This window comes from Leptosomus discolor, chromosome 7 (genome assembly GCF_034619465.1).
Source record: "Leptosomus discolor isolate bLepDis1 chromosome 7, bLepDis1.hap2, whole genome shotgun sequence".
Classification (NCBI taxonomy): Eukaryota; Metazoa; Chordata; class Aves; order Leptosomiformes; family Leptosomidae; genus Leptosomus; species Leptosomus discolor.
Genome location: NC_141397.1, coordinates 21,088,922 through 21,116,714, shown reverse-complemented (window position 1 = coordinate 21,116,714; position 27,793 = coordinate 21,088,922). Strand labels below are relative to the sequence as shown.

The 27,793-nt window shown below is 37.2% G+C and overlaps 1 protein-coding gene across 1 annotated transcript in view; it reads right to left on the bottom strand.

Annotated features, from left to right (window-relative positions):
- NEK11 (NIMA related kinase 11) overlaps positions 1-27,793 on the bottom strand; it is an 88,230-nt gene that overhangs the window by 35,467 nt on the left and 24,970 nt on the right. Inside the window, exons 5-12 of the mRNA XM_086468534.1 lie at positions 22,477-22,541; positions 21,856-21,982; positions 13,891-14,040; positions 13,730-13,808; positions 12,977-13,062; positions 9,293-9,412; positions 7,096-7,189; positions 6,112-6,247 (exon numbers count right to left, since the gene is read on the bottom strand). Coding sequence (XP_086324660.1) covers positions 6,112-6,247; positions 7,096-7,189; positions 9,293-9,412; positions 12,977-13,062; positions 13,730-13,808; positions 13,891-14,040; positions 21,856-21,982; positions 22,477-22,541 — 857 coding nt within the window. The remainder of the gene's footprint in view (positions 1-6,111; positions 6,248-7,095; positions 7,190-9,292; positions 9,413-12,976; positions 13,063-13,729; positions 13,809-13,890; positions 14,041-21,855; positions 21,983-22,476; positions 22,542-27,793) is intronic.

The following is a 27,793-nucleotide window of genomic DNA, read 5'->3' as shown; positions in this document are numbered from 1 at the left end:
CCACGAATTCCAGTGCGAGGCTTTAAGTTTTCATGGCTGTTAGACTGTAGCTTGTTGAATTTAACACTCCTTATGGCTCCTGTAAAACGTAGGGGGTTTTGGTAATGCAGATAGCTTTCAAGACAGTATTTTTCAACTGGAAAAACTGATCCGAATCAGAAGGATCAAAGATGATGGTAAGGAAATGGTAGGTTTTGTCGCATCTGTAATTGCAGTGCTATCTGGAAGCACTTTAGATACAGTTTATGATTTTGTAGCCAATTTCAAGGCAAGTTCTACTGTAGAAATTGAATCAGAAGCCTTGAACACTTAGCTATTACAGTTGTATAACGGGATTATGCCTTGCTCTTCATGCTTTTTTCAACTGCAAAGACTGAGCTTGTCTATCTAGAGGGTTTTCTACGTAGTAAACTAAGAAATTTCAGATATTCCACACTAATTTCCCACACGGGTAAGTACAATGCATGCTCTGATAAAGATTTATCTGGATTCTTTACAAGTTCCCATAACTAGTGTTTCCTATTTATTAAATACCTCTGCAAACTTAGACCCAGGCAAGAGGAATCAAGTCATACGCAGAGTTGAGAGGAAATACGTTGTGAAATCTGGCTTCATTATAAGACACTGTAACCAAAGCAAAAGGACCTGCACTCAAATAATTAACGTGATGTAGTGACAGAGCAGCAATTTTCCATCCTACCTACCCCAGTGTGTCGTAGCCCACATGCATACTTTTGATACACAAATATTCGTATTTAACACCGACAGTGGCTCAGTGTCTCTGAATACAATCCCAACACAAAACTTTTTTCAGCTCTTTTGTCTCTTGCTTGTACTTGAGAAACTGGAGATGGAAAAGACACAAAGATATCTACAGCAAAGCAAAACTCTTCCCAGTAGTACAACACATTCTGAACTGCTCTATCCATCCTAGTTTTAAACTATTTTTATGATGACAATTTCATAAATTCCTGGACACATAAGATGAAGACATCAACATTTTTCAATTAATATTAAACACAACAACAAAATATCTTTCCATAAATATCTCATTATCAAAATGTAATTTCTTTTCAGTTTTGTTTCCAATTAACCAATATAAAAAATTTAATGCTGATTAAAACTATTACATAAAATAGTTGTAAATGAGTAAAGCCATTTTTCATTGGTATTTATTTAGAAAGGTTTAAATTGTCAAGGAACACATTAGTGGTCTAATTAGCTGAAACAGTACAATAAGAGTATATCCTGTTCTAATGATACTTCAGTCATTTACTTAATATGGTTAATAATAATAATTATAAAAGTAATTTTTTCTAGCTGACTCTTAGCAGCTCTGTTGCCTGTCTTTTTACGTATAAAGGGATTCCTTTTTACTCTAGGTTGTATTAGTAAAGATGCAAAACTCTTAAGAAACTTATTACAGTAACTTAAGAGAAACAGACATTTAAAGCACATTTTTAAACCTTCACTATTGCAAGGACTGTTACCTACCCATCTGCCAGGACTCTGAAAATCTGCAGTGTTGAGAAAAGTAACAGCCAAACCAAAAGAATCCTTTGCTCTAGCATGCATACAAAATTCAGCTAAATCAAGGAACAGGACAGACAAAGTCCCAGAACCTGAAGATTTACAGAGGTACTCCTCAATAACTCAGTGTGCCTGCCTACTTATCCTGCTGCCACCGCACGCCAAGAGGATGTCCCACGCTTGTGTGGTTATGAGTTCTCCTAACCATATAGACTGATGTTTTAGGAAAGGACACGACTTCCCTGCAAGCTCAGCCAGCACTGCAGAGCAGCTTTTCAAACATTTCCCATTGCTACAAGTGTGCTGACCACGAAAAGGGTGGAAAGGGTGCAGAAGAAACACGACGCTGGGTAACCAAGAGCAGCACTACACAGCCAGGCAGAGGTCTGCTCTGCCGGAGGTAGCATGCACAGCACTGCTTTCCAGAAGCTAAGCTGGAGTGTACCACCGATACAAAGCAGGACCAGGAGAGTACATCAGCAGAATGGATATCAGCAAACACTGGGTTACCCTGAGACCTGGAATAATGGAAAAGGAGAAAATTCAAAGAACAGAGTCACAAGTTTAAGCATTAAAGCCAAAATAATCTGTTGTAAATTGGGAGCTAAGAGCTTGGAAGCATCTTAAGGAAAGAATAAGGAAGGAAGGTTCAGGTATGCTAAAAGTGACCAGTGTTAGAACAGATGAATAATACAGTATTACATAGAGGTTTTACACAGAAGGGTATTACTGCTGTCTAGAAACACATGAGGAGAATAAGCAAAGGAATGAAGAGAACTACTTAAGCTGCAAAGCAGTAAGGCAATACATCTTAAAAATATTGGCATGAAACAGCTAAAAGTAAATCTAAGCCAGAAAGAAGAAGGTTCACAAGCACAGCAATATTTTGGCCCAGGAACAGCTTTCTACACAAAGAGGGAGGGTGAACTTTCCACAGTGTATAAAACAGGACAAATCCTTCAGGAAAGGGACAGTATGAGTAGATGCCTACGGTAGCCACAGTCTGGACTTGGTGGTCAAATTGAAGCTTGTACTCTTTCCATGGAACAGAAGCAAATGGTGAGAAAGTGGTGGGATTGGGGGACAGTGTTTCCTCTCTAGCAGAGCACCAACAGGAGCCAAGATAATATCTTTGGAATAGTGTGTTTAATGCACAGCTTTCTCTCTTGGGTCATTAAAACAAAAATAGCATAACTTGCTATTCACATAATTTTTCACTGCTGCACACTCCCCGGTTAAAAGCGGATTCCTTTCTTCTTGCGCTGAAGTAACAAAAGCACAGAAGAATTTCAAAGCAATTTCTGTCTACAAATGCTCATGTTTCTTTGCTCTCCACCCTGCCTCCCAAATTCTTTATTTTCTGTTGAGAATCTGGATTCTGCTGGAATCCCAGAAGTGAACAGGGAGAAAGGCAACAGCTTGCCAAGGTGCACCAGCCATTGCAAGCTCGTCTGGCTTAGCAAATGACAACTGAACAGTCATTAAATAACACTCTCTCGATCAGTCCCAGCATGACTCAGCAGCATTCCTAGTCTTTCTGAGAGAAAAAAAAATCCACACAGTGTGGCTGGATGGCACAGTAAGGAATATGATGTTTAAAACCTAACTTAATTTTGTTGTTTAAAAATAGTATTTACGTTGCCTGCAGCATTTCTCTGTAAGAATAAGAATCAGATTATTTCTTTAAGTTTCTGAAGAACTTGTACCAACTGTGAACAATCTGTAGTAGATCGAGTTCCTCTGAACATCAAAAGCACAGGGTCCACTGAGATCTCTTTCATATTCAAAAAAATAAAACCTGCTTGAAGACTAACAAATTGGTCAGGTATTTGTGATTTCTGAGAACTTTTAAATGTCTCTCAAGTGCCCAGGGCTGCTAATTAGAATAAAAAACATTCAGAAGATCATTGCTGATTATACAAGACAAACACAGAGAGAAGCTTAAACTTCCCAGGGAAGTCTACAGCAGTTAATCTTTTTGACATTGATGAAACTCATCCACCGTGAAGTCCAAAACCCCAAACTGTCGTAGCAATTCTTATTTATCTAACTACACTGCCTTGTTTTTCCCAACTTTCAGGAAGTGTAACTACCACTGCTATAATTGGAGCAAGATGCTATGGTTTTTAAATCTACTTACTAAAGCTAAACCTTGAGTTTTGTATTTGACACCTTCCCCAATGACATACAGCTGTGTTTCATAATGCTTTAGATAATTTTCAGTGAAAGCAAACTGTAAGGTGTTTTATTCTCTATGCCTCTCCCTAACCTTTTAAGAGCCTGGTCTTTCAGTCCTCCAAGACCTGCTCATGTTGCAAATGTTTGTAAGGACTGCAGGACATGAGCCAAAGACAGCTTGAACTTTCCTCCCTACCTGTTAGTTTGGGGTCCTATCCCTAGCTGTTCTCCACCAGCTTTTCCCATTCCTGGGAGGATTTTTTAGATCTGCCTTGAAGTAATTTAAATGCTGCTGCTGAGGTTCCTTGGCATTCATGGACACCCTCCTGCCTTTTCTCTCCTTCCTCAACAGTTTTTAGTTACCAGTTATAACGAGGAAGCTTGTTAGACTTCTGCTAACCTACTATGTGTTAGCAAGATTTATTAACATGTAATAAAACTTTATAAAACCATTTTACAGCCTTGCTTCTAGATTTCTTGTTTTCCTATTGTATAGTCCATTGATCAAGAACAAAATTCTATTGAAAAATCAATAGCTGGAACTGTTTTTACATTTTCAAACACAAAGGTGCCGTTAATAACTTAATAATTTGACATGTAGGACATGCATAGTGGCACTGAAATATTTAAAGAAGAGTATGAATACTGAGTAGAGTAAGTAACAGCTTTGACATCACCTTCAGAAATAACAAAGTATTCACAAAGAAAGAAGATAAACCTTGTAATTTCTCTTGCCTATCCGTAACTCCTTTTCCTCATGAACCCACCATTTCAATGTCAGAGACTTTGGCAAAACTAATTAAACATGCATTCAGTTTTGTACAATGGATTGACCCAACTTTTGCATCAGAGATATAAATGCACCTAATTTCTGTCATGATAGTTTAATAGCTTAATGACCTCTAAAGGCAGAAACATCAGTTTCTTTCCTTTCATGTATGTTGTTCTGTTTCTGTTTAGGTATCTTTGTATGCTTACCCCAGTACATCTCCCACCCACATTTACTGCTTTCTCTCAGTCCTCCATTTGCAAGCTTACCCACCCTACCCCCACGATGTATTTCTAGCAGCTGGGTTCTCTCCTACACAGGTCATCCCTTCTCATACTATGAAAGAGCAAGCCAACCACATAGACATAAACGAGGCTACAATGAAAGAAAAAAACCTTTTTTTATTAAAAAACCCACCTCCACCACAAATGAACTGATTTTGATGCCTTTAATCTAATGGCGTATACCTTCACAGATGTACATAAACCAATGCTAAAAGGCAGAGCTATTAAAGTGGTTTTCATACTTAAAAGTATATTAATGCATACATGCAAGATTCTGATTAAAAATCTTTCACCGTAAGTGATTACACAATGATTCTTAAATTTTTAAGAGTATGACACTATTCCAGAACATTGTAGAACCAATACATATAAATGTGCTCTTAAAAATACCTTCCTCATTAAGCACATTTCCACAGTCTGACCCTTTTTGAAAAGCTTGACTATTTGTTCATCTATCTACAGAAAAGTACATGTTATATAGTACTTCATATTCTTTAGACAATAGCTAAGTATTTGAGGACAGTATAGGTAAGCACAGTTGAAAGAGTTCCCACCTGCTTCTCTCATAAAGAAAATAGCATCAACATGTACCAATGTGTGCAACCGCTCTGAATTCTTGTACTCATTTTTGCACTGGAGAAATATCTATGAAATTCTTTTCTAACACCAGTCATTTCATATGGGTATCATAGAATTATAGAAAGGTTTGGGTTGGAAGGGACCATCTAGTTCCAACGCCACTGCCATGAGCAGGGACACCTTCCACTAGACCAGGTTGCTCAAAGCCCCATCCAGCCTGGCCTTGAACACTGCCAGGGAGGGGGCAGCCACAGCTTCTCTGGGAAACCTGTGCCAGTGTCTCACCACCCTCACAGGAAAGAATTTTTTCCTAATATCTAATCTAAATCTCCCCTCTTTCAGTTTGAAACCGTTACCTCTCATCCTGTCACTACCCTCCCTGACCAAGAGTCCCTCCCCACCGTTCCTGCAGGCCCCCTTTAAGTACTGGAAGGCCGCTATAAGGTCTCCCCGGAGCCTTCTCTTCTCCAGGCTGAACAACCCCAACTCTCTCAGCCTGTCCTCACAGGGGAGGTGCTCCAGCCCCCTGGTCACCTTCGTGGCCCTCCTCTGGACCTGCTCAAGCAGGTCCATATTTTTCTTGTGCTGAGGGCCCCAGAGCTGGACTCCCAGTGGTGTCTCACCAGATTGGTGCAGAAGGGGAGAATCACCTCCCTTGACCTGCTAGTTACAGTTCTTTTGATGTCGCCCAGGATGTGATTGCTGGGACAAAATCAAATTTCGCTTTCTTGATAGGAAGTTTCATTTCAACATCAAATTTTGAATTCTTACCATGGTCTGCAAGTTCGGACATGCAGAGTTGACTTGTCTCATTTCCACATGGTCCATCTTGTCCTGTGGATACGCAGTCGCATGTAATGACTGGCTGAGAATGAATTAGGGCTTCTGAAGTCTGCTCATCAGATTCCTTAGTTGAAGCAGCATGGAGAAACAGGTACAGTTAGAGCTTTCAGTAGGATCACAATACAATGGTTGCCCTGATCTACACAACTACTGGGACTTGTATTAGGCAAATACTAAAAAAAAAAAAAATCCTAACTTTTTTGTAAATGGTCAGTAGTGACTCAGCCATAAGCAGACAGATTTAACTTTTCTTTTTTCTCCAGGAATTAGAAACTAGACTGCATGCAAAAGAAAAGGTAGATGCCAAAGCACATAAAACCTCATTATTTCTGTGATGCTTTCACTGACTATTTCTAAACTGACACTGTTCTCTCTATGATAAGACGTAGTGCTAGAGCTGAACAGGCCTATCATCTGTTGCAGGCAGCTTAAAAGCAAAGGACAGCTTACACTGGGAGTCATTCTAAAACTTCATTCTTACTAAAAAGCCATTTGAAATGTTAATATTCTTAACTAATCAAATTAAAAGAACTCACAGCCATGCCAAATTAGAGTGCTTAAAGGATTACAATTCTAATCTTATCTTGAAAATTAGTGTATTTTGAACTCTGATGTCACACAGACTGTCAGTAAGTATATTTCAGAGAGCAGATTTAGATTTAAAGGTGACTTAATAAAAGAAAATTGTGCAATTAATAGAGTTTGTCAAACTATATCTGAATAACTAAATGTACTTTCCCTCATCACAGATCCACAGGTTCAGCTAAGCAGTCCAGACTTTAATGCATTTCCAAATTATTAATCTCAGAACAGGACTTTGCCTCTAATGCTAAAAAACCACGTGGGAAACAAAAAAGTGTTATACACCGAATGTTCATAAATGAGGCCTCCAAAACAATCACCCATACTTACATGTAGAACATTGACATTCAGCTGCTGAAAATTATGGAACCTGAATTCTTGCATTCTTTTGATATTTTCTTGATATTTTTCTTCTGCCAGCTGTCTGTAAATAAGAATACTTGTGTTTAGGATGTGATATCAAGGAGCTTACAAAGGGTTCTTCTAAAAGAAGATGTAGAAAAACAAATTCCATAATTAGACTCCCATGGCACCAAATGTTCATGGCATCTACTCAAGATGTGGTAAGTTTTAGTGAACTCACAAAGAGATTTCAGGCCTTATTTCAAACACTATTTTATTTTTCTTTCACAACTTGCATAACAATTGAGAAATAGTAAATTATTAGTCACAGTCTTTTTTTTTGTTTGTTTCTTCCAAAGATCTTAAATACTTTGGACCTTATTCCACCATGTAGCGCAGGGACCTTTCAGCTGAAGACAGGCATGCACCATTTGCGTGTTAGGAACACTTCACCTGAGGGGGAGTTGGTAACTTCGTTTTTCTATATGGGACTACCTAAGCCAGGTGCTATTTTAAGCAGCTCTTCCAGTTTCCATTACTATACTCCCTTCCCATCCATCTCTAGATTTGCACTGCTGCAAGCACATCTCCGGTCTGAGAAGGTGCCGTTTTTCCACTGTTTCAAATACTTTCAGCCAGAGTCAACTGGCAATAACCCAGAGCTGAATTTAGATCCATTTTAAAGATTCATGACTGAGAAGAAGGTTTGAAGATTAATACGTTGCCTTTATATTGCAAAGTAAATATATTTAATTCTGTTGCTGGGGAAAAAAATCCATGAAAATCTAAATAGAAAACACTAAAATTCAAGAAAGTAAAGAAAATGAAAAGCAAACTAGAACTATCCTGCAACTAGTATTATTTCCTAATCTCCATCCATTTTAAAAAAGTGAGAGATAGACTTCCTATTTATTCCTATATACATTCCATTTAACGACAAAAATTGGCCTACCATATTATTGAAAACACCATGCAGAAGAAGTGTTAAGTTTTATAACTTTTATACAGCGGTTTCAATTCAAGGAGGTTTTTTTAAAATGAGAATAAATTTACATACCATCTCTAGTATCAAATGCAATGGTAACTGTCAGACAGACATAAGTGCTCACCAGACATATTTTCCAAAAGGAAATTAAGGTCTTTAGGTTTTTTGTTTGTAGCTTTTGGGTATGGGCACTGCAAGTTGGCACAACAAACACCAGGATGTGATTTTACGGAGCATTTTTGCTCAACTGCAATTACTATTGATTTTGCAGGTATACGTAGCTGCAGAGTTACCGAGGCCATAAATTCAGACTTGATGTCACTTCACAGTATTTTCCTGTACTAGGACATCATTGCTTTACTGAATTGCTAACCGACTTTGGCACAACAGGGTTAAGATGCCGATTCTCATGATCAAAAATAATTATTCCCTCTATTACTCTCTATAGATGACTGAGTAAACATTTGTTAATTTATACTGCACTTTGCAAAATGCTTTTGAAGAAAACATTAAAAATTAATTAAAAATTAATGTGATGCTTTTCCAATTTCCATTCATACCAAATAAAATATTGAATATTTTTAACTGGGAAAAACTCAAGTGTGTCACCAAAACAGTATATTTTTCTTTTTATTTAAAAAGGAATCCATGCATAGACAGATAGCCTTCCAGCTGTTTCTCACATTTCACTCAGAAATGGTACTTATTCTCCTTCAAATCCCCCCTTTTATTATGTCTCACTCAATAAAAACCCCATAAATCATAAATCCTTTATAACATGCCCATTACCCTCATTTGATCATTTGGTACAACTGTTCTCTGACTTATTGGCAAATCTCTTAGGCCAAAACAAGTGACAAAAGCTGGACTGCAACTAAATGTCCAACTCCTCAGGCTGTGCAATCCTTAAAACAATAAGTCATTAAAAAAAGTCTCCTATTGTAACACATCTGAAAACCTCTCATATATTTAACCAGAAACACAGTGCTCAAAACACCAGTTTTGGGCTAATGTTCTGACTTTTCATTCTACATAAATAATTATTGTGATTTAACTCATTCAAAATCCCCATTCACTTTGAGTAGCTAAAGACCCTTTCTATTTTTAATTTTACCTTGACAGTTCTAACTCTCTTGTTGGACTGCTGGATGGGGAAAACTGGATGGTGAAGGCAAAACACTAACATCATGCTCTACTTACTTCAACTTCTTTGTTTTCTCATCTGCAGCATTTAACTTCCTCAGTCTCATTCGTTCCCGCGGTGTCATTTTCTGTACTTCAGACAGTTCCTGCAAAGTTTGCAAGTGAACTTTCCTCTGCCTGAAAGTGAATGCATGCAAACCCATCTTCATATAAAAATGTAAATATCAGTATTTTGATTCGATATTGAAACATAGTGACATTTCAAATGGAATAATTAGGAAGTCACAGGTACTATAACAGAATAAACAGGCTTTAGTTTGAAAAGCAAACGTCTTTTTTAAATTGAAATATTTAAACTTAGACTTAGGTTCATGAAGAACTTGAATCATTTCAGGCATTTCAGGTGAGAATGAAAAAGGTAAACTCAGCTCCTTAAAAGAATAAACGTTGAAGCATAGTGAAATATTTACCCTGCCAGGCTTAATTATTAAGCATATTCCAAGTACAAAGGCAGTCTTTAAATGAGAACCACAGAAAAAAGTATTATTACCCATATATTTTGCATTTATTGTTACAAGCTGTCTAGAATAAAAGAGAATATTAATGTGTCTTTAATGACAACTATAATTATCATGTTGTCCTCTTGAATTTCTGGTCCTAATCAATAATAACAATGCACTGGTAAAATGGTCTCCATAGACCATCTCTGAAAGCTGAGCATGAATTATTGGCACATGTATCCCAGCTGTATTTATCAACATGGGAGCGCAATATTACTACTGTATCGGAAAAAGAATATTAATCTCAGATTTTTATCTCACATACTACAGTAATTACAAAAATTAAATCATAGTTTGAAATGCCTTAGCACTCATGTTTCACTTACACCAATGTATATTTATTATGCCATACATTTATGATATGAAGTATTCATTTTGAATTACTATTTTTGCTCTTATGAGATAAATTCACTTCTGATCATCTAAAAGCCCAGTTTTGTAACGATACAAATTGTAACACTCCTTCTGGACTCTCATTTTGAAAACAGGATTTTAATAAATTAGTAGTTTTCATTATGCTTTTCAAATGTTGACTATAGAGGGAAATAATGCAAAGATATGAAAGATAATGTGAAATATGAAAGACTAAGGACAAAGGCAAGTTCAGTTATTCATAAGAATGGAACTAACTCTTCAAGTATGAATAATAAGTATGCCATATTTCTTGTCCTCTGTAAAAAACTCCAATTTAAATTATAAGAATCTCTTGGGCAAAAAAACCCATTTTTCATCCAAGTCGAAACTGAACTTGTACAGCTTCATGCTTACTTAAATATTTAAAACTTATGACTTGCATGGCACTAGAATAAAGTAAGCCATTAGAGGCCTTTACTAGAAGAAACTAAACTCTACTGTACATGGCAAAAATAATCCCTGTTGAGAAAAAAAAATCATAAATACAAAGTAGCAGTGATTGAGGAGGACACCATAACAAACAGCTCCTTGTACACTCACTTAGATTACAGTATTGCTTCGTTACAACAGATGTGGGAAATTAACTATGTTTAAATTATTTCTCATCCACTTTTCTGCGCTCTACCATTTTCCAGGTATTTTTATTTCATCTTACCTACCTCTTTAGATCTGGGATTGCAGAAATTATTCGATATTTTGCTTACCAGTAGCAATATAGACAGCTAATATTCTCATAAACACAATAAAAGTCATAATAAGATAATGACTTTATGCATATTTGAAACATTTAGCCAAAAATAGACTGCAGCACATTTGAAGATAATTTATGGTGAAGCTTCTCCTTGGATAGTTTTCTGAAATTGTTGCCTTGAATTTGAGAACCTCAAGGTAAATTTCCATGCTCAGACAAAACCAGCTGCATCTATAATCTTTTGGTGCGTATAGATATTTTGAAATCTTGTACCCACAAAATAAAGGCATGAATTAAAAGTTTCTTGAAGACTCTATTAATTTATGTCTCAGTAAGCATTAAATACTCAATATAATTCATCCAGACTTGGCATAATATTTGGGCAAGAGTTCAGTGCCCTAAAACTATTTAAGGTATATCGCTAAGGAACCTCTCTGCAGTTAACTACATTTAACTTAAAGAGGCAGGAATCCACTCAAAGTTAATTGAATGAACTTGAATACAGCAGCCACAGACAAAACATTCTGTGATTCTGTGAAAAGATACCTCTAACACTTCCCAGCTATTGCATATCTACCTGTCTGACTCTTGTATTTCCAGTATACTAGCAATGAGTCATTTCTAGCAGAAGCAATCATGCAGAATAGTAAGGTCAAAAACTTGACAGCAGTCTCAGCTGGCTCCATTTGCTGTCATTTATTAGAGAGTTGTTACTAGCCAATACAGGTATGATTTATTGTTGCATTTTACATTTATGCTTGCAGAGTTCACCAACCTATTTATACTAAAGGTACCTATTTATACCAAAACAGAGAACTTTGGTCTCAATACTCATCTGTCAATGAGAGAGAGCACAGAAGTGACAGAGTGGAAACCCAAACCCCAATTTCTAGAGAAGAGAGCTTTACAGATACACACGTAGTAGTTAAACTGGTTAAAAAGATGTACAGAAGATTTTCCTGTGTTGAATTCCACTGTCTTTGCTCTGCTTTCTTCCTACCACTGTTACTAAATAACACTTTCTTTGGAAAAGCTGAAGCTGGTCATCTCTCCCAAAGGGATGCTTGCAAGCAGCAGAATTGGCTGCATCTGCAAAGTGACCACAGCTGCAAAACTGTGGGTCCTCTCCAAGAGCAGAGGGGGAAGGCCCATTGCCTCAAAGGCACTGCTAATTCTGGATTGGAGCATGGGCTTTATTGCTGTTACCCAATAATTCAAAAGATATTTCAGACAGTCTTGACAGTTATTTAGAGGAAACAAGAAACAGGGATGTCCGTTGCATCCTCATGGGATCACAAACTCTCAATTTTGAGTGTGCTAGCTCCTAACAGAGCAAAATCATGTACAGAAATCTCAGGGACAGCAAGCAAAGAGGAGGGCCAGCTGCCATTGAAACTGCAGAGCTAATTTACAAAGGCAAAAAATGAAGTTGCCCATGCTGACATTTGCTTTAATCATTGCAGCGTTGTAATTAATTAATTGAATATATATTCAGTGCCTAAAAGAGAGATCATGTGCAAAGGCACTACTTATGTAAGAGCCAAGAAACACCGTTAGCTTTAATTTCTCACTATAATTACAAGACAAATATAATAGTATCCTATGGATGTATTAGCTGAATATTAGTTTAATATTCAATGTATACGATTTTAGTTTGTTGTCCTTTAGGAAACATAGTTTTCACATTCAATAATTAGTAGGTACACAAACAGCAGCACTATAAATGATCATGACATAACTAAAATGGTGATCTAAACCTCCAAATGTAAAGACAAAGCTCATAATTTACATAGCAATTGGTACTATTTTGTACTAAATTAACATATGCGTATACTACACACGCATGCGCAATTTACACGGTTATATAATAAAAATATTTGATCTGCAAATCCTTTTTTTCCCCCTAAATCTTAATTATGTATGTCACTAATGTAGTTGCTCTTCTGTATTTCTGGGGAATGGGTCCCTCTAAACATAAAGAGCTATGAGATTAACACAAGTGTTTACAACATTATATTATTTGGCAACACTGTGATTTCATACACTGCTGTCCATAAAACACTTAAAAATACTTACACAGCATCAAAAATGGGAGCAGCTTCTTTCTGCCAGTTAAGTGCCTTGTCTTTCACAGTTGTGTTTGTGAACTTGTACTGTATATTCTGCAAGGAAATAGAATAGAAGTGGTATCAACACTTGAGGCTAAAGCGATCCAGACTCTTCAGCTATGACCCAATACAGTCCTAATGACTGTGCAGTTTTCCTTCCCCACCCAGGGAAGTGGTTGAGTCAACATCCCTTAACATGTTTAAAGTTCATTTAGATGTGGTGCTCGGAGATATGGTTTAGGGATGTACTTGGCAGAGTAGAGTTGATGGTTGGACTTGATGATCTCAAAGGTCTTTTCTAACCTGAATGATTCTATGATTCTTAGAAAGCCAAATAATATATACACTGAAGCAGAGACCAAAAGAACAAGATGCATTGTTCTTCATTAAAACTGTGACTAACCAGAACAGTCTAGAGATTATATGTATCCAGGCCCGAATGATTTGCACTTGTTACACATAAATAAATGCCCATTCTCCTTATTGCTCATAACATTTAAAAGGGGATACATTCAGCACGTGAAGTGACAAGGGCTTAATTTCTCACTGCCTTGCTACCTCAGTCATATTTGTAACTTAACGCTGAAAGCCCTCCAGATTAATATTTCCACAAACTGCTATCTAATTATTTTTTCTCAACACATTTTATCTGCCTCCATTCTGCTTTTGCAAAATACATAATAAACCAGGAAGTGTACAGCTATCACTTTTTCCTATGTACCTGTAGTTGTTCATCAATATAAGGGATTTTTAGTATCTCTCCTGCTGCTGGTCTCAATGAAGGATTCTTATTTAACATGCTGAAACATTAAAAAACAAAAGTCATAATTAAGCGATTTTCCAAATTAACTTAAAAAGCTGCTAAACAAGAAAATAACATACCTGCACAGTACAGCATTGAGTTTGCTTGGATATCTATCAGGAAGTGAAGGTGTATCACCTTCCACAATTTTTAACACAACAGACAAAAAACCGTGTCCAGTAAATGCACGGTTCATGCAGCACATCTCATATAAAATGCATCCCAGAGACCTTGAAGAATAAGATAATAGGAACAGTATAAACAGTGTTTTTGAAAGTAGCATGCACAGTGACATTACAGTAAGCAAAACCACAATGGTATGCCCTTTTCTCCTGGGAACAGGATATTTCATTATCATGTTACGCTTTTCTTCTGAAATTTTTTTATTTAGATCACAAATTAGTAACTTTATAAACAGGAGAAATCATCATTCTATTTCCATAATTGCAGGCACAAACTTAAATTCTGTATATAAATACACATATTCCTATATATTTATATGTAAAAATAAAGTTAAAGCCTATTATATGAATTACCTGAAGTGGTTACTCATTAAATTAAGAATGACTCTTTTTAATTAATGACTGACAGAGAAAACAGTTTAGTAGTGTTTGGACACAGGTTTGTTTAAATTGGTTTTGCAAATTAATTTCTGACAACAAACTGAGGCTAAAATTCAAGTTCAAATTAAATAATGCCAGTTTCAAGTAACAGAAGTGTCTTCCAGTGTGATTTCACTCATTTGGCCACATACTTAAAACAGATTATGAAATCAGTTTCTACTCAAAGAAATATCAAATTTTAGATGAGAGAATCATACTGCAATATTTGAAAGTAAATTTGCTCAATATTTTATTTGGAGAAGAAGAGAAGAAATCTAAACATGTAGGTCTGGAGACAGCTAGGAACCAGTGTCAGCCTTAAATGATTAAAAGCCAGGAGGAATGATGACAAACAATTTTAAATGGGTCTCTAGTTTACCATCACCTTATTCACCAGGCTCTCATTCACCAGTCCTAATGGAGATCATAAAAGATCACCAAGTCGAACATTTTAACATAAACACTTTCATAGTAATTTATATAATGACTATTCGTAACAGTTTGCACTTCAGCTGGGTTCTGTCTGTCAAATGTTTTTTTAAAAATAGGGGAGTTGAGCTTTCCAGGCTTTGACGTATGCTCCGCGTTACCTCCAGTTTGCAGACAGGAGAACTGAGCGAGGTCATAGAAAATGCTGGTGAGAACCAGCCATAGGATCAGACTCATCTAAGTAACTAACTTAAATATCAGAGCAACTTTAGTCTTAAAGTAGCATGTGATTGTGGTATTTATAATTTACAGAAGCAGTATGAAAATAAAGCAAAGTGATAATAAGTAGAAGTACCTACATGTGAATGGCTTTGATGAAAAGCATATAAATGATATCTTTGAAAAGAAAATAATGAATAAAGTTTCAGTTATTCATTTCAGTTAAAGAAAAGGAATTTATTCAGTCCGTCTGGCAATAAAAGAAGAAGAGCAAAGAATCCAGGCTCTACATACCATGCAAATAAGGAAGAGGAGAGAGAATAAGGGGGCTCGCTCACTGGTACTTTTCAACCAGTATGTGAAAACTATTAGCAGACCATTTTTGTTAACAACGGCATAAAGACCCACTACTGACACACATAAATAATTGCCTAGTTTTTTGAAGACTTAGCTGTCAACCGGCTTTCAAACTTCTAAAATCAGTAAACAGTAATACACAGATGATGATCTACATTTATGATGTAAGTTCAAACTCTGAAACAAGACAATTACTACATGAGAAAATATTTAAAAACAAAAAGAACAACAAAAAAACCCTGCACACATGGCATCTGAAAGCATCAAACAAAAATGGAAACCAGCCAGAGGGAACAAAAAAGGAAGGAAAATCCCAACCTGACAGACTGTACTATAACCGCTTTTTGCAGAATCAATCTGTTTTGGAGGCTGCTTGATTCTGGCAGCTAGGAATTGTTTAATGAGCCATTAAAAGCACAGGATTTGCCACATCAGAGAAGCCCATTTATTCATCCAGTTTAGTGCTCTGACTACACCTGAGGCTTTGGAGAAAGATGAAAAGAACACCCGGGGCATTCTGCTGCAGTCAGGGCCATGAACAGGCTACCCAGGGAAAACCCCATCTGTCCCACAAAAGAAAAATAAAAGGGAAAAAAAAAAAAGAAAAATGAGGGGAAAAAAACTTTTTACTGTAGGATACAATCCTTTGAAATGAAAAAAAATACCTCCTAAGCTAAGAAATACTGCTCTGGGTCCCACAGCAAGGCTATTTCTTCCCAGGAGAAGTGCTGAGCTGCAATTGCCAGAAGGAGTTACCACCAAGCTCTTGCCTCAAGACTGCATTTCTCAGTTCTGTTTCCACAGTTCAGGTCTAAGCATCTTATAAGGAGCAAGAGAAAATTGCTTCATAGTTCCCATAAGCAATCTTCACGTGACCAAAACATATAATTTATTTACTTTTATAATCTTAGCTTGCATAACTGCCCATGTTACAAAATTCTAAAATGGTCATTAAACAATCCAGCCAGTGCATTTGGTTTCACGGCTCCCTATATTCATGAACAGGTTTGCCAAAGGTCCTAAACAGCACTTAATTTCAGCAAAATTGATGTATGACCATTTCACATTGTAGCCACTTATGCTCAAATACATCAATGGAGTATCCAGACAGGTTTCAGTTATTCTCTACAATATCAACTGACAGACCTCTAACTGCTCCTTTGCAGGAGAAATGACCCTGTGGTTCCTGGTGTTAATTGTTTATATAAGCATTGCCATCCTTTTAACATCTTTTGATCTTTTGTAGATCTGTCCAAACTATGTCATAGTTCTTCCAAGGCTGTAAGATCCAAGTTAGCTTTTCAATTAAACTCCAAAAGCCAGATAATATAAATACATATAACTTTGTAGCTTGTATCTCTCAGTCTGATCATACCAGAAGGTCTTAAGAATTTGCTGACTCTAGAGTCTATAAGGAATATGTACATGTACACACACACCATCGTGCTCTTTCAGCCACTGCTTTTCAGATCTTCACTGCTGTTACTGCTGTTTCTGGTAACTACTCTACATAAAATTTGGCAGTAAAAAAAAAAAAATTCGATTTTGAATTGTTAGTATTAAAGAAAAAGACAAACTTGGGGAAAAGCACAGATGAGCAAGAACAATTAAAATGAAAGTCCCAAAATCTGTGGTGTAGGAAGCCCAATTTACCCAAACGCTACAGACAAATCATCTGTCAAAATCTGACAGTACTTGACGGAAGACATAGAGTACAATGGATGTACATGTGACTGTCCTTTCTCTCTGGAAGACAAAAAGGAAGTTATTTATACCTCTCATAGAAAATTTGCTAAGTCTCTGAGTGAAAAAAAGCATTTGTTTCTCAACTAAACTATTTCTGTTATCATTTCTGCTTCTGAGATAAGTTGTAACATATACTATGCACAAATCCTTTGAAAATTTCCTTGATGGAGTTTATCTGACATGCTCATAGCTTTTAAAAGAAGACAGAAATACGATTGTTGATAGCTACTTGCATATAGTTTCTCTCATACACTCAGAAACTAAATACAATATAGTTAGAATAGCCACCATGCAGATGAGTACTTAATATCTGCACTTGAGGACCTACACTGATGCTGGGCAGGCTCCCAGCCAGTACAGGTTTCAGAGTCTCATCTGAGCAACCCCAAGCTCTCACAGTTAGAAAACCTGCAAAAAACTGTGGGTGCAATGCAGGCTAACTTCTAGTGGCAGGCAAATTGTGGTAACGATATTCAGGAGCTGAATGGGGAAATAGATTCTGCTAGGATGGGAGAGAGTGATGCTCAATCCCCAGTATGAAAAAAGCAGGACCTAAACGTGTTTGGAGCCCTTGTGCCAAGGGAATTCCAGTTTACTGGAACAAAAGAGATCTCTGGGGAAGATACACAGCACCCTTTAGCTTCAGGATCATTTGCTGGGGTTGTCATTGACCCATTTAGTAAGTGCGGGCTTTTTAGCTTGCATAAAGATAGTGGAAGGTACAAAGGAACCCCTATTGTTCGGAAAACCTCAGATAAAAAGTTAGCGCACACCCAATGCATTAGTGAGTAATCAAAACTGCTTTTAGTTTACTTTTCCCTGGAAAGAAATGTTTTCCTTTTGCTTGAATAGTTCTGGGAGTTAGAGGATGCTGATTCTTCTCAGCCTAATGTCACAAAGCCCAAGTCAGTTTAGGCTGGACTGATGCTTTTTAGTCACTACATGGACTGAAATAAAAGCTGATTAAAATTGTTACTTTGTTGGTAGACTTTTATTTAATCTCTCTAGATCTCTGATGGTTTTCTTAATAACATTGCTGATGGGTCTCCATCTGTATTTGTTCGTGCTGGGAGAACTGATCTGCCATGATTCTTCAACAGTCTCAGCTGGATGACACTGACATAATCTGGGTAGACTCTGACCCACTAGTTCCTACCAACAATATTTAAAAAAAAACAACCCTCCCAAACAACAAAATAAAAACCACACATGCCTTGTAAAATAAAAGAACTAATAAGTTAAATGAGCCTAAGGCCAAAGGATCCAATATATACACCTGGCACATGTGGTTTAACCCAGGGGGTGTGTCCTACTTATTGTGTCCCTATAAGTATGGAGACAGTCAGGCATTTTCCAGAGAAAGAGTGTGTCAATTGGAACAAGAACTTAGGTTAAACAAGAAGTCTGGAGGCTTTGTCAGTCACAGGGGTTTGATGAAACTTTTACCTGAAAGGGTTTGAAAATAACCCAGCTGCTCCTCCTGGACATCAGAGGTTCAGACCAAAGTCTCCACTCTGTCTGATTCAGACCAAAAATGCTGACTTTAGTCCTTCACACCACTGGCGACCATCTTAGCCACCAGGCTGCTGGCTGTTTCACACAGCTCCCTCTGCGTTCTGTTTTCTATAAATTATAAAATACTCACTGTCCCAGAGAAACAGATTGCAACCACGTCCCACCACATGACTTCACCTCTCCTCACCCTAAGAAATGCCTTAAAATGACACATACAGTCTTCAGTTTGCTTGACATGCGAATGCAGTGCCAGAGTGCCAGCAGTGGGGGAACGCCAGCCGACCCTCAGCACCAGTGCTGGTCCCATCACACAGTGCGTGTGGCCAGGAAGGGTCACCGGGACCCCGGCACAGCAGTGCCTCTGGGTCATGGAGCCCCAACGGCCAAACATATGCACACACATCACTGGCTAATCCCCGACCTGTCCTGGCCTCTCGAACTCACCACTGTCTCAGCTCGGCTGCACTGACTCTTCTCTGTCTGCCGGCTCATTAAGGGGAAGCACCGACGGGCAGAGGGGCTGGTGAACTGCTGAACTGAGACCACCTCCCCGAGGAAGCTCCTCGCCTGGGAAGGAGGAAACCCCAGACTGTCATCTGCAAAGGCTTTCACTGACTGCCTGGCCAGTCCAGGCTCAGGGATGCTAAGGAAAGCGTGTGCGCCAGTTTCAATTTGCCTCCTATGAATTAAGAGTTGGCATAAAGCATGGAATAGCAAAGAACTCCAGCCCTGAAATTTTAACTGAGGACAAACATAAATGCTGCAGCTTCTCTGAGCCTAATTACAGAACTTCTTCTGTATGTAAAACCTGTAAAATATAAAGCTTTTTACATCTACTGACCTTGTGTTACAAATGACAATGCTCCTTGCACCAGCTGCTGCACTGCAAATATTTGAGTCAGTTCTGAAGAGCCAGAGCATTTCAGTGAACCTGAAAAGCTCAATATCTCTTTAGAGCACATCATTAATTCAGCGTAAGTTAAAGTCTTTCCAATGACGAATCATTAAATGGACTGAACAGTTAGAGGACCATGTTAACGTAGTGAGGGAGCAATAACTGCCCTTTTTAGAAGATATTTTACATTTAACATGGGAACACGTAATTCTGAATTTTTGTATGTAATATTTTGAGTCCTACAAGAGATCAGAAGGACAAGTCTGAAGAGAGAACGTCACTTGAGGTATGCATAAAAGACTTGGGCAACTTCTTCATGACTACTGAACACCCTGCAAAGCAGCACAAGGATTTAATTTCACCTGGAGCCTCCAGGGTGGGTTCCCCAGGGTGCTCAGGGATCTCTTGTCTTTTGGCCCATTAAATGGGGCAAAAGCAAAAAAAAAAATTTACAGAATCATTATTAAAAGATTAAATGAAGAGATTAAATGATGAAAGTATCAAGCAAATGTATGAGTCACAGTAGTTGATAAGTCTTGATCAAAAGAGATTTTCTTGGCTCAGAAAGAGGGGAGGGTTGTGGGCTGGGGGTCTAGTGAGTCAGGGCACACCTCCTCTTTAGTGCCTCTACAGTGAAGGCCAAGAAGCTTGTACTGAATGCAGTTCCTCCCTCAGATGAAGCCCTTGGTACTGCTTTGGAAAGATTAGAAAACACATAAAGTATAGCAGAAAGCTAATAGCTAGCGAGTTGGGGGTGGGGGAGCTTTTTTCTGCTACATTGTAAATTTTAAAAGGGTGACCAACACATCACCTATAAAAATATTGGACCAAACTCTGCTTTTTTTACTCTGTACAACTTCAATGACTTATATGGACTGACACTTCTAATCACAAATAGAACTTACATTCCATTCAAAGTGCAACACAATAAATTATTCTTTACAGTAAGAAAGCACAAAAGGCAGGTTTCCCTGTCTATTCACTTGTTTTGACATCTTCAGAAATCTTCTCTCAATATATTTTTATTGACTACATGTATTAACTGGTATTTGTTCTGACACAGATGAACAAGAGAGAATCTGACATCAAATACATCTCATTTCAACAACACAGACCATGAAAGGACATTCCTGACACATCCATTCACTGGAATGAACATGTCAACTCTGAAAAACGGTTGCTACCAGTTGAAAGTACAGATGACTGCTCTCAACTTTGAGAATTATATCCTGCAGTCACAAGTATATTTTGAAAAGGCAGAAAGGAGCAGAAGCTAGAATAAATTATCAAGTAAACAAGCTACATTCCCGTGGCCAAACATTTTATGAAGGAAATTTCCTGATTTGAAATATTTATAAAAAAGGAACCTTCAGATACGCATACCTACAGAAAAAACCCCACCTCTTAAGAAAAAAAAAAAAAAAAAGCCCATTTTATACAAAAATACTATGACAGAATTCAAAAATGCAATGGTTTTAACTATCATCTTAGAACACAAGATGATTTAGGACACACCTATAAACAAGCCAGTATTTTCCCCATTTCAAAAAATTATTCTTCATCTTAGCTTGCAAGAATACATGCACACCTAAAGGTTTCCTAAAGTCTTTCAACAGATCTCAGTTTTTCAATTTGGTTCTCTTAACTGTCACCTCAGAAGTCTTGATCTCAAGAATTTGTGCCATCTAAGTGCAGAACTGACACTTTTCTTTCTACCTTTGAGCATTTTCTAAAACAGAGTGCCTTTTTGCTTCTGTCCTAACTCTTCAGTTATTTTCAGCTCCTTTTCCAAGTAGCTTCTTCCTTTTGCATTTGCCAATGTTTTTCAATTCAGTTCCTAGGAAGGTCCTTCTGCTCCCCTCTCATCCAGGAATCACTCTTTCCTCATCCACATGTAAGTTTCACAGAAAGCTGCTTCTTTCCATTCATCTATCTCAATATGAGAAAGGAAAAGATTTCCCCTATCCTAGCAAAACCTGAACTTGGTCCACAATCATCCCACGTCATGGCAGAGACTGGACCTGAATCTTACTTTCCTTTGAAGTCCCACATGACTCAGAATAGCAGCAAACTACGTTCTTCTTAACACAAAGAGTAAACCTTCAAATTGCAACACAGGATACAAATGTCCTGAAACAGTTTTAGTAGAGTAGTGTGAGCACTCTACTGACAGCATCATTTAAAAAAAAAAAACAAAAAACAAAAAACAAAAAAAAACCCATCAAATGCTGACCTAGAAAACAAATGCCTAATCCAACAGAAATAGCATGCTGACTACTCACCAAATGTCAGATTTTGTGTTATATCCCTGGTGCTTCAGTGCTTCTGGACTCATGTAGTATGGTGTCCCAGTAAACGTAGTTGCCAGATCACATGAACCCATCAAAAGACGAGAAACTCCAAAGTCCCCTAAAAGTAACAGTAGAAACAATAATCTACTCATGTAAATCTGTATCTATTCATATAAACTCTGTGTTTATTGTTAGACATGATACAATGACAGTACGTCCAAAAAAAGCCAGTATTTTAAAATATGGAAGAAAATTTTCTCTAATTCTTCAACAACAAAACACCACAAAATCACAGAACTATAGAATGATGTAGGTTTGAAGAGGCCTCACAAGGTCACCTGGTTCAAACCCCTCACTCAAAGCAAGGCCAGCTTCGAAGTTACATGAGGCTGCTCTGGTCCAGGTCCAGCCAAGCTTGGAACACCCTCAACGCAAAAGATTTCACTGCCTCCCCAGGCCCCTGTTCCTGTGTCTGACTGTCAAACAAATGTTTGACCACAAATCAAAATGCTATATCAGATATGACTTTATTTAAATCTCCTTATTGACAAAGTGTCTGCTGGACTGTTCTATCATACCAAAATGCATATTTTAAAATTATGGAAATCTCACCAATTTTAAGAAGATTATTTTTCAAAAATATATTCTTGGTTTTCAAATCTCTGTGAAGTATCCGCCTGGAATATAAAAGGAAATTCAACCTCACCCAACTTGAAGCATGCACAGTCAGGTATCAAGTATCTCAGGTATTTAACTTCATACCTTGTTAGGAAGGCCAGCCCACCACTGCTACAGTCTAACCCTGTAAGTGACAATGCAGACTATGGAATTAAGGGGCTTCACAGAAACACAGAGGTGCATTCACAGACACCCCCAAGCAGGATGAGAGCCTAAGCAGCCAGGCTAATAGAAATGTGCCCAGGGATTCCAGTTTGAGAATAGGCTTAAGATGAGCTGCAGAGGAAGGGAGAAAGGCAAATCTTCTTATCTGACTCTTCTTAAAGGCATCACATCTTATTTTCTTCCAGGAGAATGAGATATCTCACAATAGAATAAGGAATGAGAAAAATAGCAATAAGAGATTCTCAAAGCTTAGGGAGCTCTTCTTTGAAGAAAATGTATTACTTGAAAGACAAATATGTATATAGACTAAGCTAGTACTTCAAATTTTTACGGTAATGATGTGGAAGATAAAAGAACTTTACAAGGAAAGAGATCAAAAGGAAAAGAAAAAGAACAACTAGCTTTTACAGACTTATTTTTCTATCAAAGACTGAAACAACATCATAAGCTACGCACCACGTGGCGTCAAACAGCATCTTCTCAATTTCTTGAAATCTTAATGTGCAATCCTCTAGCCCCTCAGCAAAATAAAATATCTCTACAGTATACAAAATATGTTCTCAATTGATTCTTGTTAACAACGTTTCCAAAAGGGTTCCGTACAACCTCAACTAAACTAGAACTAATCAATTTTTAAACAGCTTGATAACACACACTATTAGTTATCACCTCTGCTCAGGAAGAGGTTAGAATAGCATTTGGTACATACTGGCTACAGAAACTGTATTTGCTAATGTAGTAGTTCTACAGTCATTTAGAACAGGTAAAGAAAGCAACTGACACACTAAGATTCTTGAGATGGGCAGAAAAACGAAATACAGTAATAGGTTTTAATTGTTCTTGAGCAATCCTCAAGTATTACCTCAAATTTTATCAAGTTATTAAAGTCTTACACATTGAGATACTGAAATGATTTCCAAAACAGTTTCCATATTAAGACTAGAAAATACATATTCTACAGCACAATTTAAATAAGCAATTTAGTCCACAACTCATTTGAACATAATTTTCACAAGAAGAGAAAAAAAGTTACTAAATTTAATATACTCAGGTCACAAATGAGGAAAAAAATGCAAAAAATAACTACTAGAAGACATCGTAATATTCACAGAGACTGAGCATGAAAAGGAAACATTTCTATTTTCATGGCACATAAAGAAGAGTTCTTTATGTTTCTTATGGCCATCTTTCCAGCTTTTGTCCTGAAAGTAATGCTAGTAGAGAAAGGTTTGCACATTGAAAAAAAAAAAAAGTTTTATTCAGCATGCCTCCACTAGCATTTATAAATACTTTATTCTCTATTTGGCAACTTTCTTGCGCAATACATGTACACTCATCATACATTACATCAGTAAGGAAATTAAGCTAAAGTAATAGTCATTATTGTTTCATAAGCCTATATATACACAGTTTTACATAAATCTTGCTCTGTTAATTTAGATTCATGAAGTCTTTCCTTATCATTCATCACACAGAGCCCTTAAAAGAACTTGACTTCCCTGATACATTTTTCTCATTCATTGTTGTCGAGCATTGGTGGGTTTTAACGTTTTTAAATTATTATTACTTTGTAGAAAGATAACCACAGACTCTTTGAACCTAAAAGTTTCCTGAATATCTATGATTTGAATAACAGGTATCTTGATTTATAAAAACTACCCAGAAAGCTTTCAGTAGCATATTATTTGAAAAGATGAAGAGAATATGTTTGGGTCACATTAGTTTGAATTAGAATGTAATGCAAATATAAGCTCGCAACATATTGATGAAAATGTTCTGCACATTATTTGCATTACCAATAATTAGAAGAAGCTTTTATAGATTAATATGACTAAGAGATACTTGGGGTGATTCTCTGGAGCTTCCCATGATGATGTCTCTCCATGCAAGCCACCTTATTCTGTCAGGATATGCCAGAAGATAAACAAATTAGAAGCTGAAACCTTAATTGAAACAACTACTTTAATTCTAGTAAGAAATAAATATTGAGCCTGCACTGTAAATCCAGTTTAAGAAAGTGTGACTTTTTGTTTTAGCAACAGACAGACTTATAAAGGTAACATGAATTAGCTGAGCTCCAGCAAAACTTAACCGAACTTGACAGCTAGTGAAGTGGTTACTGATATTTTAGGTAGAAATTAACGTTTAAGGATAGTTTGAAAATTGGGCTATAAATATACCCATACCTATGTTCTATAGAGTACCTGCTTGTTGTTTCATATTCATAAAAAAGCAGCACAGAGCACTGAGCAGTGGGCAGCCTCCTTGAATAAAGCTTCCTCTGCAACATACCTCCAAGTGAAGCTGATTGAAGCTGAAGTAGTTTACTGCTGTGAAATATTCAGCAATTAATTTCTCTTTGCTCTATCCAAAGAGAAATAAGAGGTTCTGGGTAAGTCTGAATCCTGTACTAGGGAAGACAATGTGAAATCCAGACCAAGTACTTGGGCAAAGCTTGCTATCACAGAATGTCAGGGGTTGGAAGGGACCTCAGAAGATCATCTAGTCCAACCCCCCTGCCAGAGCAGGACCACCTAGAGTAGATCACACAGGAACGCGCCCAGGTGGGTTTTGAATGTCTCCAGAGAAGGAGACTCCACAACCTCTCTGGACAGCCTGTTCCAGTGCTCTGTCACCCTCACAGTGAAACAGTTTTTCCTTATGTTAATGTGCTATCCTGTAGATCAAAAGCAACAGATTTGTTCGCATAAACAGTAGCCTTACAAAAATCCCTGTGTTGGCATATTGTTCATAAAGATTAGCAAAGTGATGAATAATGTAGCGGGTCAGCTTCATTCAAACTGAGGTTAAATGAATCAATTGCCTTAGCGCCTGATTGCTGTGGGATCAATTTTGTGCACTGATGTGCAATAGGCTACAAGTATGCCAGAGAGACTAGATGATCATTTCATTCTGTCTCCATCTAGATAAGACCACTGAACTATGTTCCCTCTCCTTTACTTCTCTCTCTGGTTATATCAATGACAGATTAGGATTGAATCTAATTAATTCTAGCTAATTTAGCTTTCAAGTTTAAAATTAAAAAATCCTTCCAATTATGCAAAATAACCAGTAGACAGCATAATGACCACAAGATATTTGTGCCCTTTGGGATTTAAAAAGCATAAGTAAAAGACAGGAAGTTTAATCTATATAATCTTTATTGTCACCGGAAAAGAAAAACAACCTGAGTCATCAAAAAAGTCCTGTTATAAAATAAGATTCCAGCATAACAGATTTCAAGAAGTGCAGAAGTTCAAATAAAGCTGTGCAAGAAGGACAATGATGTGAATAGTCTGTGTCTAAAACTAAAATTATAATTTTTGCTGTTCTGGAAAAAGAACATCCATCCACAGCAGCTGGATTTACTAAGGAACAGCACAAGGAAGTCCAACCCACAGGTAATGAACACTTCAAGCTTCTAATCCCAGGGAAAATTTTTCTTTGCATTAGAACATAGTTCAAACATATATTACAGCTTTTTTCCATATCAGTAGAGAAGAAATCATGTATGACTCCTCTATACATAGAGGACTCTGTTTCGGTAATTCGAATTAATTTCTGTAAGTAGTTTTAAATTCTTTTAAGCCTAACCTTTTCCATTTAAGCTACTGTTTGGGTCTAATAAGATAAAGATTAGATTTTCTAATGTACATACTGTCAAATAACACATAATACAAAACAGGAAATGCAAATAAAAATAAAACTGTCAAGTCATTTGTATGTGACTGGAAAAGTGTTATTAAATAGCTATGATTCAAGGACAGAAAACAAAATGCTGTTTGGAAAATCAAATTGCTGCTTTCATTGGACAATTAAATGACTTTTCAGGAAACCCAGTAATTTGATATACATATTTACCAAAGAAAGTTTATTTATAAGATTTTTTTTTAAAGATTTATTTGAGAACAAGTAGAAGATGAGAAAAATAGAAAGAAGAGTAGACAAAAGGGACATACAGGAAAACAAGAGATAAGAGAGGCATGAGAAAATGCAGAAAATAAAAGACAAAAAGAATAACTTATACAATAGAATAGAGTAGCTCCATTGAAGGGGACCTACAATGACTATCTAGTCCAAACGCGTTATTATTATTATTATGCATTAGTCTGTACAATGCTTCCTCTAAACACATACATTAAAGAAAGGATTTCACCAAAAGTGGACTTTCCAGATTACCAAAACTTTTAATGATAAACTGTTGAATTGGAGTTCTAGAAGGGGAAAAAAAAAAACAATCCATACTGCTAGTTTAGTTAAATGGTCAGGATTTTAGTTCCATTTCCCTCTGTCCTTTTGGCCTGAAGTGAATGCTGAAGAGCACAGCATCCCAAGACAGCTCTCTTCGCTATGCTCCCACCACTGCAATCGGGGGGCAACACTTCATGTAGAAGCCCCAGATAAACTGGCATTTAGGAAGCAAAATTCTCTTGCATGCTGGACAGCAATTCACTCTGCCCTTTTCCCCCTACAGTCTGACACTGCAGGTGCAAAAACTCATCAGGCATCTATCAGTTTAGGTCAAATTTGTCCCACATACTTAACTTCAGCTCAACCCAGAAATGGTGTTTCTTGGTGACAGGTTACTTTACCTACTGCTCTGTTGCAACTCACATTCAGGCAACCAAATCTGGCCCAAGCCCTGCTGTGAAAAATATTTGAAACAGCTACATTGATTTGGTGTTTTCACCAAAATCTTGTTTCTTGAGTAGTCACACAGGATAGAAGACTATGGATTCTAGTTTACATTCAGCTTGAAAAAACCTGAATTCTCATCTCCAGATTGTGGGTGTAACCAATGCTTCAAACAAACATCCTCTCCCCCTCACTGTGTTAGTAATTTAGGACATTATTTTAGGCAGATTAGCTCATAAGCCCAAAAATGCAGGTGATTACAGACAAACACCCTTAGCCTCTGCTAAGACAGTCCTTGCAGCATGACATTCTCATTTCTAAAAGTTCAATAGGAGTAATAGTCCAAATAGTTCAGTTTGGCAGGATGAAAAATCTTGGACTTCTGGGCTACAATGCTCTTTAGAAAGGATTCTGTCTTGTTCATTAACATGACATTTCAGAGCTGCCAATA